Genomic DNA, 16,742 nt, shown 5'->3' with positions numbered 1-16,742 from the left:
TCTCCTAACATAACCTTAAGCATCCCCCCTCCCTACTAAAGCATCAGATCCTCTGCTATGTACCATGATATACATCAGTCGTGACACTCCTACCGCTCTCAGAAGCACATTACTGAAAGAGTTAAAGTTTGGTATTTATGACAATCCCATACACACATTGCAACACAACCCATCACCTGCGCTCCTCTACATCATGATCCTGGCGCTGTCCATCACTAAGCTTGACCCTCCGGGATCACCTAGAAACAAACCTTATAATTAGCAGCACGGAGCACAGGGACGAGATGTCCGCCGCTCCGGGCTGCTAATTGTGCATTATGTTTCCATCCGACTGCAGACAAGAGACAAGTCGCGCAGAAGTCAGAAGAGATAAGTAAATGTACTTGTTTGATGCCATATAATTGTAATAACTTAAAACATTAATTATTTTATTTGCCCCCTGTGTAGGGTAATATAAGTGGGGAGTAATAGAGGGGGGAGGGCTATATGCAATGTGCTAATTTGGTTGGGGCTCATATGTTATCTAAATGTTTGAGCGGGCTATATATTATAAGTTGAGGGGGCCTAAATGTAATAATTTTTGGGGGGGAGGGGCGTTTGTAACGTAATTATTTTTTATTTTTAGGAGGGCTTATGTAATATTTTGGGGGTGGGGGTGGGCTATATTTAATAAACTGAGTGAGCCTAAATAGAATGCAATAATTTGGGGGGTCGTAATGTAATGATTTTTTGGGGGGGTCTATGTGTAATGTAATTATCTGGGGAGGGGAGTTATATGTAATGTAACTATAAGGGTACATTTACATGGCCATCTGGGGGATGTGCCTGTGGCCTATATCTGTTACACAGGCCGCAGCAAGCACTTGGAGCGGGTGATATCATTTTGGGGTCACCTCTGTATACAAAGACCTGGGGGGACAGTTTCCACACTACCGGGGGCTTCTGCACTGCACAAGCCCAGACACCCCCTATAATACATTGGAGACACCCGAGGCCTTTTAATGTAAATGAAAAATGTTCGGTGGATTCTACTTCATAATAATTAATTGGGCAAAATGTCAAAAAATAATGTCTAAAAGGATTGCAGGTGTTATACCTAAAGTTACTTATTAACATCTGATGGCCAGTGCATCTAGTACTGACCCTGTATAAAATAATAATTCAGTTACATATATTATGTAATGATTGGGTGGGGGGACACAACATTTAATTAGGGGTACTGTAATTATTTGGGAGTATAATATATATTGTAATATATTGAGGGTGGCAATGATAAATATAATAATCTTTATATAGCGCAATCATTTAATTTTTTGTTTGTTATGGGGGTATTTTTACATATGGGGGGGGGGCACAGTGTGGTACTTTGTGTTTTGGGGGTGGTATTATTTATGTTGTGGGACAGATCTATTTTTCTAGGGACACTATCCTGTAAGTAACTGTGGTACTTTTAGGCGCAGAGTGTGGAGATCTGTCACAGAGAGCTGAAGACATCTGGGAGAAAATTCTTCAGTGATTTTGGACCTAATGTCGTCATGAGCTCCTGGTCCCAAAGGTGAAGAACTGTCACCAGTGAGGTACTAGATGCCACTTCTGCAGGGATATTTTTTAAAACACATACCCAAGAATATCCTGAAATAACATCATATAGCCAGCCCCCTGCCCCCAGTATATAGCCAGCGCCTGCCCCCCTGCATATAGCCAGCGAGCCCCCTGTATATAGCCAGCCAGCCCACTTTCCCCCTGTATATAGCCAGCCTGCCCCCCCAGTATATATCCAGCCCCCTGCCCCCCAGTATATAGAAAGCCAGCCCCCTGCCCCCCAGTATATAGCCAGCCCTCTACCCCCAGTATATAGCCAGCCAGGCACCTACCCCCCAGTATATAGCCAGCCAGCTCCCTGCCCCCCAGTATATAGCCAACTAGTCACTTACCCCCCAGTATATAGCCAGCCAGGCACCTACCCCCCAGTATATAGCCAGCCAGCTCCCTGCCCCCCAGTATATAGCCAACTAGTCACTTACCCCCCAGTATATAGCCAGCCAGGCACCTACCCCCCAGTATATAGCCAGCCAACTCCCTGCCCCCCAGTATATAGCCAACTAGGCACTTACCCCCCAGTATATTGCCAGCCAGACACCTACCCCCCAGTATCTAGCCAGCCAGGCACTTACCCCCAATAAACAGCCAGCTTCAGCCTGATCGCATTAGCGTTTCCAGTGAAATGCATGCGATTGCTTTGCGCTAGTGGTACGTGTGACCGCATCCATACTCACCACTTCCAGCGTTTGTTTACAGGAGAATGACACCTCCGCTCTGACAACTTCCGGCGGACTACACGTCCACCCGTGTCCTGTCCCAGTGCACAGAGGTATTCTACCCCTGAGGAAGTCCCCCATTTAAGGCACGGAACGTGTGCGACAGGGGATGCCGACTGAGACTTCCCTGACGTACACTTGGACATGTAAAGTATTGAGACCAGTTGACACTCAGGACTTACCTCTGTTGACCTTTTATTTTTTCTACATCAGGTTCTGTGTATTGTTTAGGTTTCTAATCAGCATTGACTCTGATTACTAGGCATTATGGGTGCTTTTGGAGAACTGTTATAGTGCAGGAGGTGTTGTGCCAGTTATCCTCACAGGGAATTCTGGCCAATGAAGTTAATAATGTACTTGGTACAATTTTAATTGTTTTTAATCTGTCTTTCTTGTCTGTGTCAGGATACAAGTGAATTTTCATGTTTGCCTTTTTGTTACTTCAATAAAGTGATTTTGTATATTGCCAGATGACACATGTCTTGTTCTTTTTGTATACATTGTATACAGGAGGTGCTGTCACACATTAGTCATTAGTACATTATATATGTATACACAATGCACTGTATATTGCTGGTGTGGTAACCACACGGTGCAGGACATGGCGTGCACACCCCATAGTGCTGGGGAAGGGGGGGGGGGGTTATCTACCCGTGACATTTCATTACCCTCTGTGGTAATTGAATCAGTGATCGCTATGCCATCGCTTTCATAAGTAGACAGCATGTGCAGAGCAGAAGGTTACAGATTAGTGGAGGCTTCTGGGTTATGTACATGTGGTTAGCTGTACGCCCTAACGCCTCTAAGTTCTGGGACCTGACAGCCAGCATCCCCGCCAAGCAGCTGTTTCTAGAGAATGCAGCGCCATACACTGTATAGTGGCTATGTTTGGTATTACAGCTTATTCACTTTAATGAGCCTGAGCTGCGGCAGACCACATGATCTCTTTCACATGAATATATGCTTGCATGGTCCGTAGCCCGGGCAAGTATACAGCCGCATGCTGGAGAGAGGAGGGGTGCCCGGTTGTACATACAGGAAAATATAGAGCGTGTTCTGTCTTGTTCCCGTGCACAGTACGGTGACACACGTGTGAGGTTACTGTACCGCGGCCGGGAGCCATAGGCTTCTATTGGGACTGATATCGGTTCCTCACACGTTCAAGTGAAAGGGGTTGAAGCTATAGGTCTCTGCAGAAGACCAGAGAGTCATGGTCCTCCTCGCTGGTGATGAGACATACATTGTTTACTCCAATCTTCCTGGTTTAGGAATATAAAGCAAGGTTATTGAAGACAGACACGTGTAGAGCAGGTGGAGAATGGGATCAGGAGACTCCGTAGATTTTATTTTCATGTATTTAAAACCAGAGTATGGAACCAACTACACAGACTGCAGCTCAGTGCAATGTAACCATCATGGACCGACATACAGGCACCTACTTATCACACCATGGAAACCCACTGAAATAACACAACCATAGAAGGCGGAGGAGCCCTGCTGCATTTTAATGGTTTCAATGCTGTCACCTTATAAATTTTAGCTTTTGTGTCCTTGGATCTCAAGTGCGGGTGGTGAGGAGCGTTACTCAGGGAATCTCCAGATCTCCACCGTGTGCCCACCAGAGGCTGCCGCCACAGTGTGCCCGGACACGCTGACCTGGAGATGAGAAGAGGCTGGTGCTTTACACATTATATATGACACTATGGGGTCCTGTGTGGCAGGATACCATGCAGGGGCCTCCATGCAGCGCCGACAATCCTTACCCCATTGACTACACTGATGTGCGTCTGCGTGCCGAGCGTCCTGGGCGGATCTGTAGGAATGTGAACCTGGAAGAAGAAAATCGGATGCAAAAACGTGTAGCGATAGAAAGCACATGTATGCACTGTGGACCAGGGGCACCTACCTTCATAGTCTTATCAGTGGACGTGGTATAGAGAGCTCCTGCTGATTGCCAGATACCAGTCACCTGGGATCTGTGTCCTACATCAAAGCACTGAGCGGGGTCAGGGGTTATACAGGGAGGAGGGAAAGACAAAGATGCAGTCAGAACCGCTAGATATAATAATATAAATGACTCTACTCTGTGTATATACAGAGCCATTGCTACACTACATAACCCCTATCTGCTGTATACAGATATTACAGGATTAGTCTACGCTATATACAGTGTCTCTAGCCAAGTGTATTGCATGCACACGCACAGACAGGAGCCAAAGCTGCTCAGTAACTTTACCTTCCATGCACATTATTGATTCTTTTCCATATAGGTCTAAATCAGCAGGAACCCTGTTAGCGGACAGAAATGCATTATGGGAAGACAATGATGTGACTAGAGAAGACAGCATCTGTAGCTGGATCATACTAGATAAGGTCCATCAAGTCCAGCCTATAATCCTACAGCGTCGGCCACTACGTAAAGAATGGGGCCGTACTAATGGCACAAGGATGGAGCTAAACATACCCTATCCCTCTTCTATTTTATTGCAGGATCAAGCACACGATGGCATCACAACCAAAATGTACCGATATACTGTAATGTCCAGTACCCGCAGGTGCTGGAATGTCCCTCCGTGGCTCCCGTACACGTGGATCAGGCCTTGGTTGTCTCCGGCCCACAGCTGTGGAGCTTCATAGGACATGCAGAAGAGGTAGTTGTCCAGCTGAGGAGACAGAAACCAGGAAGAATTAACCCCTGCTGCACATCTTCAATGTCGTACAATATGGGCCGCATCACATGTCAATGGAGGCAACTCATCTAATTATTATAAACCCCCTTATTTTTTAGCATCAAATCCATTACTATGGGTTATGTGGATAAAAAGGTTGTACCAAGGACAATTGTTATCTTCTATCCTGAGGACAGGGGATTACAATCTGATCAGTGATCGTGGGGGTCTACTCACGATCAGTGTGGTCCCAGAAGTAGGACCCCACCAGTCAGGAAAACATGGGTCCTGTTCTTACTAGTTAATGCTCCAGGACCCACACTTCCATGACCAGTTCGGTCCTAGCAGTTGTACCCCACCAATTCTGTGGTTATGGGATAACAATCACACTAGCTTCATGTATATATACAACTATCCACTATATTGATCTCTATATACATATTGTAACTGTTAAGGTACGGCTCTACAGATCATTACTGAACCAGCAGTCCAATAGTCTGGAACCACAGTTCCTGGACTACCGGGGCGAAGAGGTTATAGAAAATATATGTGACATAAGAAGTTGGGGGTTTGTACATACTTCATATTACCATGATCCCACCTGTATTCTCTGCAGGACCGCATTTACCCTGCGATCAAACACAACCAAGGTCCTGTCCTCACTTCCTGACACAATGTGACGGTCGTCAGCTGCGAGAGATAGCACTGGACTGGAATGTATCTTACGGGACTTTATCAATGGTGAAGAAGCTGAAAAGGCAATGAGATGAGAGAATCACTGGAGAACTACAACTCTCCAACCACTGTGTGATGCTTGGAGTCTAACAGGGGGGGGGGGGGGGGCGCTGTTTTACTGAAGACTTTGATAAGCATCTGGGAATGGTAGTGGTGAATAGTGGTACTGCAAGAGCACCAGCTATTACACCATCACCAAGAAGATGAAATACTATACCTCTACTACAGGCAGGGTCTCACCTCTTGGGTCATACACACTCACTCTCTTGTCGTAGGATCCCGCCACCAAGATGTCCGGCAGATAGGCCAGGCAGAGGATTGCAGCGCGCCCCCTAAAATAAATAGTCTGTGGTGAGGAGGAAGAGTAAAATGCTATTATTTCTGTGAATTTCTTATTTGCAGGCGACTTACTTGATATCCTGGAGAAGCTGACCTTCAGCTCCAATGTCCCAGATCTTCATGGTGCTGTCCCAGGAGCCGGAGCAGACACGATTCTCACAGGCAGCAAGAGACCAGGCCCAGCCCTGAAGGGAAAGACAATGCAACCACAAGGTCCAATATCAGAACCTAATATGCAGCTGTGCCCCACCACAAGGTCCAATATCAGAACCTAATATGTAGCTGTGCCCCACCACAAGGTCCAATATCAGAACCTAATATGCAGCTGTGCCCCACCACAAGGTCCAATATGAGAACCTAATATGCAGCGGTGCCCCACCACAAGGTCCAATATCAGAACCTAATATGTAGCTGTGCCCCACCACAAGGTCCAATATCAGAACCTAATATGCAGCTGTGCCCCACCACAAGGTCCAATATGAGAACCTAATATGCAGCGGTGCCCCACCACAAGGTCCAATATCAGAACCTAATATGCAGCTGTGCCCCACCACAAGGTCCAATATCAGAACCTAATATGCAGCGGTGCCCCACCACAAGGTCCAATATCAGAACCTAATATGCAGCAGTGCCCCACCACAAGGTCCAATATCAGAACCTAATATGCATCTGTGCCCCACCACAAGGTCCAATATCAGAACCTAATATGCAGCTGTGCCCCACCACAAGGTCCAATATCAGAACCTAATATGCAGCAGTGCCCCACCACAAGGTCCAATAGCAGAACCTAATATGAGGCTGTTCCCTAAAGATTAGTTTAGGATAAGAAACTCTTCAAACGGTTTTGCTCCTGAGTTTTGAGCCCCCACTACCAGCCGCTATCTTAGTGCTTACAAGAAGGAACCGTATCTATCATTACAATTACAGCGCCCCCTAGTGTAACACAAGTGGACTGCCGTATCAATACCTTATGGGTCCCGGTTTTCTCTCTCCCCAAGGGCTTCACCATGACTTTCTCTTGGTCTTTTCCCAGGTTTCTTAGATTCCAGAGGCAGACATTCCTGTCCCGTGAGCCGGACACACATACAGATCCGTCCTGAGCACAAGTGTAATAAAGGATGAGGTTACTTGTATGATCAGGAGTGTAATGCCACATCCATCACACATCTACTGATACATACAGGCAACATACCTGTAACAGGAGGACGGCGTCCACAGAGGCATAATGACCCTCGGCCAATGAGAAGTGTTCTGGCTTCTGACTGTCTGACCAATGAGAGAGCTGCTCCTCCAATTCTATACATGCGGACGGCCAATCAAAGTTATCTCCTGTGTGAGAATGAGACCAAATATAAGAAGGAGGTCTGTGTGTCCTGATGTCTGTGTATTAGGAGGAGGAGGAGAGGTCTGTGTGTCCTGATGTCTGTGTATTAGGAGGAGGAGGAGAGGTCTGTGTGTCCTGATGTCTGTGTATTAGGAGGAGGAGAGATCTGTGTGTCCTGATGTCTGTGTATTAGGAGGAGGAGGAGAGGTCTGTGTGTCCTGATGTCTGTGTATTAGGAGGAGGAGGAGAGGTCTGTGTGTCCTGATGTCTGTGTATTAGGAGGAGGAGGAGAGGTCTGTGTGTCCTGATGTCTGTGTATTAGGAGGAGAGGTCTGTGTGTCCTGATGTCTGTGTATTAGGAGGAGAGGTCTGTGTGTCCTGATGTCTGTGTATTAGGAGGAGGAGGAGAGGTCTGTGTGTCCTGATGTCTGTGTATTAGGAGGAGGCATAATGACCCTCGGCCAATGAGAAGTGTTCTGGCTTCTGACTGTCTGACCAATGAGAGAGCTGCTCCTCCAATTCTATACATGCGGACGGCCAATCAAAGTTATCTCCTGTGTGAGAATGAGACCAAATATAAGAAGGAGGTCTGTGTGTCCTGATGTCTGTGTATTAGGAGGAGGAGGAGAGGTCTGTGTGTCCTGATGTCTGTGTATTAGGAGGAGGAGGAGAGGTCTGTGTGTCCTGATGTCTGTGTATTAGGAGGAGGAGAGATCTGTGTGTCCTGATGTCTGTGTATTAGGAGGAGGAGGAGAGGTCTGTGTGTCCTGATGTCTGTGTATTAGGAGGAGGAGGAGAGGTCTGTGTGTCCTGATGTCTGTGTATTAGGAGGAGGAGGAGAGGTCTGTGTGTCCTGATGTCTGTGTATTAGGAGGAGAGGTCTGTGTGTCCTGATGTCTGTGTATTAGGAGGAGAGGTCTGTGTGTCCTGATGTCTGTGTATTAGGAGGAGGAGGAGAGGTCTGTGTGTCCTGATGTCTGTGTATTAGGAGGAGGAGGAGAGGTCTGTGTGTCCTGATGTCTGTGTATTAGGAGGAGAGGTCTGTGTGTCCTGATGTCTGTGTATTAGGAGGAGAGGTCTGTGTGTCCTGATGTCTGTGTATTAGGAGGAGGAGAGGTCTGTGTGTCCTGATGTCTGTGTATTAGGAGGAGGAGAGGTCTGTGTGTCCTGATGTCTATGTATTAGGGGGAGAGGTCTGTGTGTCCTGATGTCTGTGTATTAGGAGGAGGAGAGGTCTGTGTGTCCTGATGTCTGTGTATTAGGAGGAGGAGGAGAGATCTGTGTGTCCTGATGTCTGTGTATTAGGAGGAGGAGGAGAGGCCTGTGTGTCCTGATGTCTGTGTATTAGGAGGAGGAGGAGAGGCCTGTGTGTCCTGATGTCTGTGTATTAGGAGGAGGAGGAGAGGCCTGTGTGTCCTGATGTCTGTGTATTAGGAGGAGGAGGAGAGGTCTGTGTGTCCTGATGTCTGTGTATTAGGAGGAGTAGAGGTCTGTGTGTCCTGATGTCTGTGTATTAGGATGAGAGGTCTGTGTGTCCTGATGTCTGTGTATTAGGAGGAGAGGTCTGTGTGTCCTAATGTCTGTGTATTAGAAGGAGTAGAGGTCTGTGTGTCCTGATGTCTGTGTATTAGGAGGAGGAGGAGAGGTCTGTGTGTCCTGATGTCTGTGTATTAGGAGGAGGAGGAGAGGTCTGTGTGTCCTGATGTCTGTGTATTAGATGGAGGAGAGGTCTGTGTGTCCTGATGTCTGTGTATTAGGAGGAGAGGTCTGTGTGTCCTGATGTCTGTGTATTAGGAGGAGGGGAGGTCTGTGTGTCCTGATGTCTGTGTATTAGGAGAGGTCTGTGTGTCCTGATGTCTGTGTATTAGGAGAGGTCTGTGTGTCCTGATGTCTGTGTATTAGGAGGAGAGGTCTGTGTGTCCTGATGTCTGTGTATTAGGAGGAGAGGTCTGTGTGTCCTGTTGTCTGTGTATTAGGAGGAGAGGTCTGTGTGTCCTGATGTCTGTGTATTAGGAGGAGAGGTCTGTGTGTCCTGTTGTCTGTGTATTAGGAGGAGAGGTCTGTGTGTCCTGATGTCTGTGTATTAGGAGGAGGAGGAGGAGAGGTCTGTGTGTCCTGATGTCTGTGTATTAGGAGGAGGAGGAGGAGAGGTCTGTGTGTCCTGATGTCTGTGTATTAGGAGGAGGAGAGGTCTGTGTGTCCTGATGTCTGTGTATTAGGAAGAGAGGTCTGTGTGTCCTGATGTCTGTGTATTAGGAGGAGGAGAGGTCTGTGTGTCCTGATGTCTGTATATTAGGAGGGGGGAGGTCTGTGTGTCCTGATGTCTGTGTATTAGGAGGAGGAGGAGAGGTCTGTGTGTCCTGATGTCTGTGTATTAGGAGGAGGAGGAGAGGTCTGTGTGTCCTGATGTCTGTGTATTAGGAGGAGGAGAGATCTGTGTGTCCTGATGTCTGTGTATTAGGAGGAGGAGGAGAGGTCTGTGTGTCCTGATGTCTGTGTATTAGGAGGAGGAGGAGAGGTCTGTGTGTCCTGATGTCTGTGTATTAGGAGGAGGAGGAGAGGTCTGTGTGTCCTGATGTCTGTGTATTAGGAGGAGAGGTCTGTGTGTCCTGATGTCTGTGTATTAGGAGGAGAGGTCTGTGTGTCCTGATGTCTGTGTATTAGGAGGAGGAGGAGAGGTCTGTGTGTCCTGATGTCTGTGTATTAGGAGGAGGAGGAGAGGTCTGTGTGTCCTGATGTCTGTGTATTAGGAGGAGGAGGAGAGGTCTGTGTGTCCTGATGTCTGTGTATTAGGAGGAGAGGTCTGTGTGTCCTGATGTCTGTGTATTAGGAGGAGGAGAGGTCTGTGTGTCCTGATGTCTGTGTATTAGGAGGAGGAGAGGTCTGTGTGTCCTGATGTCTATGTATTAGGGGGAGAGGTCTGTGTGTCCTGATGTCTGTGTATTAGGAGGAGGAGAGGTCTGTGTGTCCTGATGTCTGTGTATTAGGAGGAGGAGGAGAGGTCTGTGTGTCCTGATGTCTGTGTATTAGGAGGAGGAGGAGAGATCTGTGTGTCCTGATGTCTGTGTATTAGGAGGAGGAGGAGAGGCCTGTGTGTCCTGATGTCTGTGTATTAGGAGGAGGAGGAGAGGCCTGTGTGTCCTGATGTCTGTGTATTAGGAGGAGGAGGAGAGGCCTGTGTGTCCTGATGTCTGTGTATTAGGAGGAGGAGGAGAGGTCTGTGTGTCCTGATGTCTGTGTATTAGGAGGAGTAGAGGTCTGTGTGTCCTGATGTCTGTGTATTAGGATGAGAGGTCTGTGTGTCCTGATGTCTGTGTATTAGGAGGAGAGGTCTGTGTGTCCTAATGTCTGTGTATTAGAAGGAGTAGAGGTCTGTGTGTCCTGATGTCTGTGTATTAGGAGGAGGAGGAGAGGTCTGTGTGTCCTGATGTCTGTGTATTAGGAGGAGGAGGAGAGGTCTGTGTGTCCTGATGTCTGTGTATTAGATGGAGGAGAGGTCTGTGTGTCCTGATGTCTGTGTATTAGGAGGAGAGGTCTGTGTGTCCTGATGTCTGTGTATTAGGAGGAGGGGAGGTCTGTGTGTCCTGATGTCTGTGTATTAGGAGAGGTCTGTGTGTCCTGATGTCTGTGTATTAGGAGAGGTCTGTGTGTCCTGATGTCTGTGTATTAGGAGGAGAGGTCTGTGTGTCCTGATGTCTGTGTATTAGGAGGAGAGGTCTGTGTGTCCTGTTGTCTGTGTATTAGGAGGAGAGGTCTGTGTGTCCTGATGTCTGTGTATTAGGAGGAGGAGGAGGAGAGGTCTGTGTGTCCTGATGTCTGTGTATTAGGAGGAGGAGGAGGAGAGGTCTGTGTGTCCTGATGTCTGTGTATTAGGAGGAGGAGAGGTCTGTGTGTCCTGATGTCTGTGTATTAGGAAGAGAGGTCTGTGTGTCCTGATGTCTGTGTATTAGGAGGAGGAGAGGTCTGTGTGTCCTGATGTCTGTGTATTAGGAAGAGGAGAGGTCTGTGTGTCCTGATGTCTGTGTATTAGGTGGAGGAGGAAAGGGCTGTGTATTAGGTGGAGGAGGAGAGGTCTGTGTGTCCTGATGTCTGTGTATTAGGTGGAGGAGGAGAGGTCTGTGTGTCCTGATGTCTGTGTATTAGAAGGAGGAGAGGTCTGTGTTTCCTGATGTCTGTGTATTAGGAGGAGGAGGAGAGGTCTGTGTCCTGATGTCTGTGTATTAGGAGGAGGAGAGGTCTGTGTCCTGATGTCTGTGTATTAGGTGGAGGAGGAGAGGTCTGTGTGTCCTGATGTCTGTGTATTAGGAGGAGGAGGAGAGGTCTGTGTGTCCTGATGTCTGTGTATTAGATGGAGGAGAGGTCTGTGTGTCCTGATGTCTGTGTATTAGGAGGAGGAGGAGAGGTCTGTGTGTCCTGATGTCTGTGTATTAGGAGGAGGAGAAGAGGTCTGTGTGTCCTGATGTCTGTGTATTAGGTGGAGGAGGAGAGGTCTGTGTGTCCTGCTGTCTGTGTATTAGGAGGAGGGGAGGTCTGTGTGTCCTGATGTCTGTGTATTAGGAGAGGTCTGTGTGTCCTGATGTCTGTGTATTAGGAGGAGAGGTCTGTGTGTCCTGATGTCTGTGTATTAGGAGGAGAGGTCTGTGTGTCCTGATGTCTGTGTATTAGGAGGAGAGGTATGTGTGTCCTGATGTCTGTGTATTAGAAGGAGGAGAGGTCTGTGTGTCCTGATGTCTGTGTATTAGAAGGAGGAGAGGTCTGTGTGTCCTGATGTCTGTGTATTAGAAGGAGGAGAGGTCTGTGTGTCCTGATGTCTGTGTATTAGGAGGAGGAGAGGTCTGTGTGTCCTGATGTCTGTGTATTAGGAGGAGGAGAGGTCTGTGTGTCCTGATGTCTGTGTATTAGGAGGAGAGGTCTGTGTGTCCTGATGTCTGTGTATTAGGAGGAGGAGGAGAGGTCTGTGTATCCTGATGTCTGTGTATTAGGAGGAGGAGGAGAGGTCTGTGTGTCCTGATGTCTGTGTATTAGATGGAGGAGAGGTCTGTGTGTCTTGATGTCTGTGTATTAGGAGGAGGAGGAGAGGCCTGTGTGTCCTGATGTCTGTGTATTAGGAGGAGGAGAAGAGGTCTGTGTGTCCTGATGTCTGTGTATTAGGAGGAGGAGGAGGAGAGGTCTGTGTGTCCTGATGTCTGTGTATTAGGAGGAGGAGAAGAGGTCTGTGTGTCCTTATGTCTGTGTATTAGGAGGAGGAGGAGGAGAGGTCTGTGTGTTCTGATGTCTGTGTATTAGGAGGAGGAGAAGAGGTCTGTGTGTCCTGATGTCTGTGTATTAGGAGGAGGAGGAGGAGAGGTCTGTGTGTCCTGATGTCTGTGTATTAGGAGGAGGGAGGTCTGTGTGTCCTGATGTCTGTGTATTAGGAGGAGGGAGGTCTGTGTGTCCTGATGTCTGTATATTAGGAGGAGGGAGGTCTGTGTGTCCTGATGTCTGTGTATTAGGAGGAGGAGAGGTCTGTGTGTCCTGATGTCTGTATATTAGGAGGGGGGAGGTCTGTGTGTCCTGATGTCTGTGTATTAGGAGGAGGAGAAGAGGTCTGTGTGTCCTGATGTCTGTGTATTAGGAGGAGAGGTCTGTGTGTCCTGATGTCTGTATATTAGGAGGAGGGAGGTCTGTGTGTCCTGATGTCTGTGTATTAGGAGGAGGGAGGTCTGTGTGTCCTGATGTTTGTGTATTAGGAGGAGGGAGGTCTGTGTATGAGAAGGTAAGAACTCACGTTCTACTACTGGGAAGTTAGAGCTGACCCTCTTCTGTACCCTCACCCGCCAGGTCATCTTCTCTGACACAATGTCTTTTAGGGTGCGACACACTAATGGCAGCACCCCGAGGATGAAACGTGCATCCAGAAATGATAGTATGTGTATGATGAGCTCCAGGGGAAGCAGTAGTAGTGATGACTGATGTCTGTGTATTAGGAGGAGGAGAAGAGGTCTGTGTGTCCTGATGTCTGTGTATTAGGAGGAGGAGGAGAGGTCTGTGTGTCCTGATGTCTGTGTATTAGGAGGAGGAGAGGTCTGTGTGTCCTGATGTCTGTGTATTAGGAGGAGGGAGGTCTGTGTATGAGAAGGTAAGAACTCACGTTCTACTACTGGGAAGTTAGAGATGACCCTCTTCTGTACCCTCACCCGCCAGGTCATCTTCTCTGACACAATGTCTTTTAGGGTGCGACACACTAATGGCAGCACCCCGAGGATGAAACGTGCATCCAGAAATGATAGTATGTGTATGATGAGCTCCAGGGGAAGCAGTAGTAGTGATGACACTTCTCCATCCTCCACGGTTATCGGAGATTTCTTCAAATCCAAACCACAGTGCAAAATCCCATCCTGCGCCTCCATAGGCAGCGTGTGCGGGGGGTGACTGGCTTTGTCTTGTAGGGTCACTGTGCTGAGGACCCTTGACACATAATCCAGGGCTCGTCTTTCAGGGTCTTCAGATGCTTCCCCATCGGAGTCATTATCAGACTCTGCTTCCCGAGCACTTGCCATGGAGATTATTGGAGCAGCAGAGGAACATTCAGCGACTATCCCTGCCTCTACAACAGGACACAGACAGCAAAGAGCTCAGAGAACCATCACAAGGGATGTCCAGACCTTTCCCACCCATTAGGACACCGGGAATGGAGAGACCTTATTGTACAGAAGGATACTGGAGGCTACCCCAGCAACTGCCCTGCCTGGGGAGCAGCCGGGTCACACCCTGTCTAATGTAAAGACTGCGGAGGAGAAATCAGATCTAGTTCGCATAAGGGAGCTCACAATCTCATGTATGGACATTATATGGGAGGCAGACAAATCTACGTTTCCCCCTTTCTGTACTTTTAATGCTTTGAAAGGTTTTTTGATATTAAAGGAAATCTATCATCCAAATCCATCATGACAAAGCGGAGGCACTTAGGGTGGATTCTGATGGGCAGGCGAGCGCAGGGCTGGGTGCTCTTTACCCCTTCTCCACCCATAGGTGGTCACGCCGTGGTGAGACAACGTGTGTTCACCGTACCGTGACCAGGAGCCATAGACTGTGGTCGTCTGACTAAACTCTTACTCATAGATCCCGGCACTGTGATTGTGGTCATTTTCTTGTATTTGTTATCCATGGCCTCCGTCCTTCTAAGGGTGCTGTCACACGTCGCGTTTACCGCATGCGTTTAGAAACGCATTGCAATAGCTGGAGAGTGATTTGCCTAATTAAATCTACTTATAAATGTATGCTTATGAGTCAGGCCTCTGGAGGCGTTACCAGAGACACTCCATGCTGCAGCTTGACAGGCTGTTACACTGTGTAGGAGCACTTTCCCCTCTCACTATGTAAGATTACAGAAGGCAAAGTGAACAGGGGATGGGGAGACAGTGTAACAGCCTGTGAATCTGCAGCATGGAGGGGTTCTGGAACCCCGCCCCGCCCCCAAAGCCCTTCTGGCTAATTAGCATAATGGGACCAGGGGGTCTCAGGGGTCTGGGCACCATAATAAGTTTGGGGGACAATTGGTCATAGCACACAGCCAGTGCTGCCATAGTGGTCTTCTCACATAGCTCTAACATAATGGTTCCTCCTTCACCACACACTGCAGGCAGCTAGGACCCGTCCTCCCCGACCCGACCACATACACAGCACGGAGCATCACCGCCACTTACACCTTTCATAGTGTCCCTTATCATTCACTAATTCTACACACCTGTCTCCTAGGACACCGCCCATACATCCGGCGCCGGACAGTGACGTCAGCGCGACGCAGCTCTCTGAATTAGCGACCAGGCGTCACTATGGAAACACTGAAGAAACCAGTAAGCGGGTGGGGAGGCGTGGCTTGCGGGACTGAAGCGGAACGGCCTTATAGTATCTAATGGGGCGAGGGCGCCTCCTGCTGGCGACAAGGCTACACAACAGCTCAATCATAATAATAATGATAACAATAATAATTTCTTTATTTATACACAGATTACGCAGCGCTGCACAGAACTTGTCAGATTGGTCCCTGTCCTCATGGGGCTCACAATCTAATCACCTACTAGTATGTGTTGGAGTGTGGGAGGAAACCGGAGGAAAACCATGCAATCACGGAGAGAACATACAAACTCTTTGCAGATGTTGACCTGGATGGGAATTGAACCCAGGACCTCAGAGCTGCAAGGCAGAAGTACTACCCACTCAGCTACCGTGCCACCCTATAATAATGATAATAATTATACATTACCAAGGGAACACTGGGTCATAGTGACTTGTGCACGTGTCCCCGCCCTATTTAAAGGGGTTGTCCAGTATTCATGGCTTCTCTCTTTCAAGAAGGCCCCTCCCGTGGCTGCAGGTTAGTTGTGGTATTGCAATCTCATGCCATTTACTTCTCACAGGCAGATATAATGCTGGCTGTTCCTTTAATCCTGGACAACCCCTTTAATTATATTTTGAGTATAAAACTGTGCCCTGGATTGCCCAATTTAGAGCATATAGTAATAATAATAATTATAGCATATAGTAATAATAATAATAATTAGAGCATATAGTAATAATAATAATAATAATAATTAGAGCATATAGTATACTCTGTGTGCAGAATTATTAGACAAATGAGTATTTGGATCACATCATCCTTTTATATGTGTTGTCCTCCTCCAAGCTGTAAAGCAAATACCAACTAAGTAAATCATGTGATGTGCATCTCTGTAACGAGCAGAGGTGCGGTCTAATGACATTAACGCCCTGTATTGTGCGCTTAATTACTAGGCAACTTCCTTTTCTTTGGCAAAATGTATTAGACCGTGATCACACGTTCCGCTGGCGTTGCGTTAATATTGTGATGCCAGCGCACAGGGGGTGGGCTGCGGCCTGATTGCATATCTGCTTCCAGGGAAATGCATGTGATCAGTTACCAGGCTTGAGAAGGAAAGAAAATAATCCAGCGTGCTGCATCCAGGTGGTGAAAAAATCTTAATTGCTTTATTATGGACTCGTAGTCCGAATAAAAACTGAGTAATAAAATTGCAATGACTAAGAGTGTCGGATGACACTGGAAACGCGTTGGCCGGAGTAGGCTAACCCATACCATCTGCATTGTTGCTGTGCTGTGACTACGGCGGTAGTCATTGCAATTTTATTACTCAGTTTTTATTCGGACTACGAGTCCATAATAAAGCAATTAAGATTTTTTCACCACCTGGATGCAGCACGCTGGATTATTTTCTTTCCTTCTCAAGCATATGTTCACGCAGAAGTCCGTGCGGAATCCGTGTCGTGCAGCCCTGGTCGGAAGCATAGGGTGAGCAATACTAAAAACGTACTTATATATTTGATCAGTTACCAGGCCCTGGT

The 16,742-nt window shown here is 47.7% G+C and overlaps 1 protein-coding gene across 1 annotated transcript; it reads right to left on the bottom strand.

Annotated features, from left to right (window-relative positions):
- Positions 1-3,797: 3,797 nt before the first annotated feature.
- On the bottom strand, positions 3,798-15,219 carry FBXW9 (F-box and WD repeat domain containing 9). Its single transcript, XM_072149672.1, has 11 exons — positions 15,112-15,219; positions 13,516-13,971; positions 7,254-7,390; positions 7,029-7,157; positions 6,134-6,246; positions 5,963-6,054; positions 5,589-5,737; positions 4,868-4,981; positions 4,225-4,314; positions 4,082-4,147; positions 3,798-3,974 (listed from the first exon to the last, which is right to left on the bottom strand). Exons 2-11 carry the CDS (start codon positions 13,922-13,924, stop codon positions 3,900-3,902), a joined length of 1,374 nt encoding a protein of 457 aa, XP_072005773.1. The 5' UTR covers positions 13,925-13,971; positions 15,112-15,219; the 3' UTR covers positions 3,798-3,899.
- Positions 15,220-16,742: the final 1,523 nt, after the last annotated feature.

The sequence above is a fragment of the Engystomops pustulosus genome, chromosome 4 (assembly GCF_040894005.1).
Source record: "Engystomops pustulosus chromosome 4, aEngPut4.maternal, whole genome shotgun sequence".
NCBI classification, from domain to species: domain Eukaryota; kingdom Metazoa; phylum Chordata; class Amphibia; order Anura; family Leptodactylidae; genus Engystomops; species Engystomops pustulosus.
This window is presented reverse-complemented; position numbering and strand designations above follow the sequence as displayed.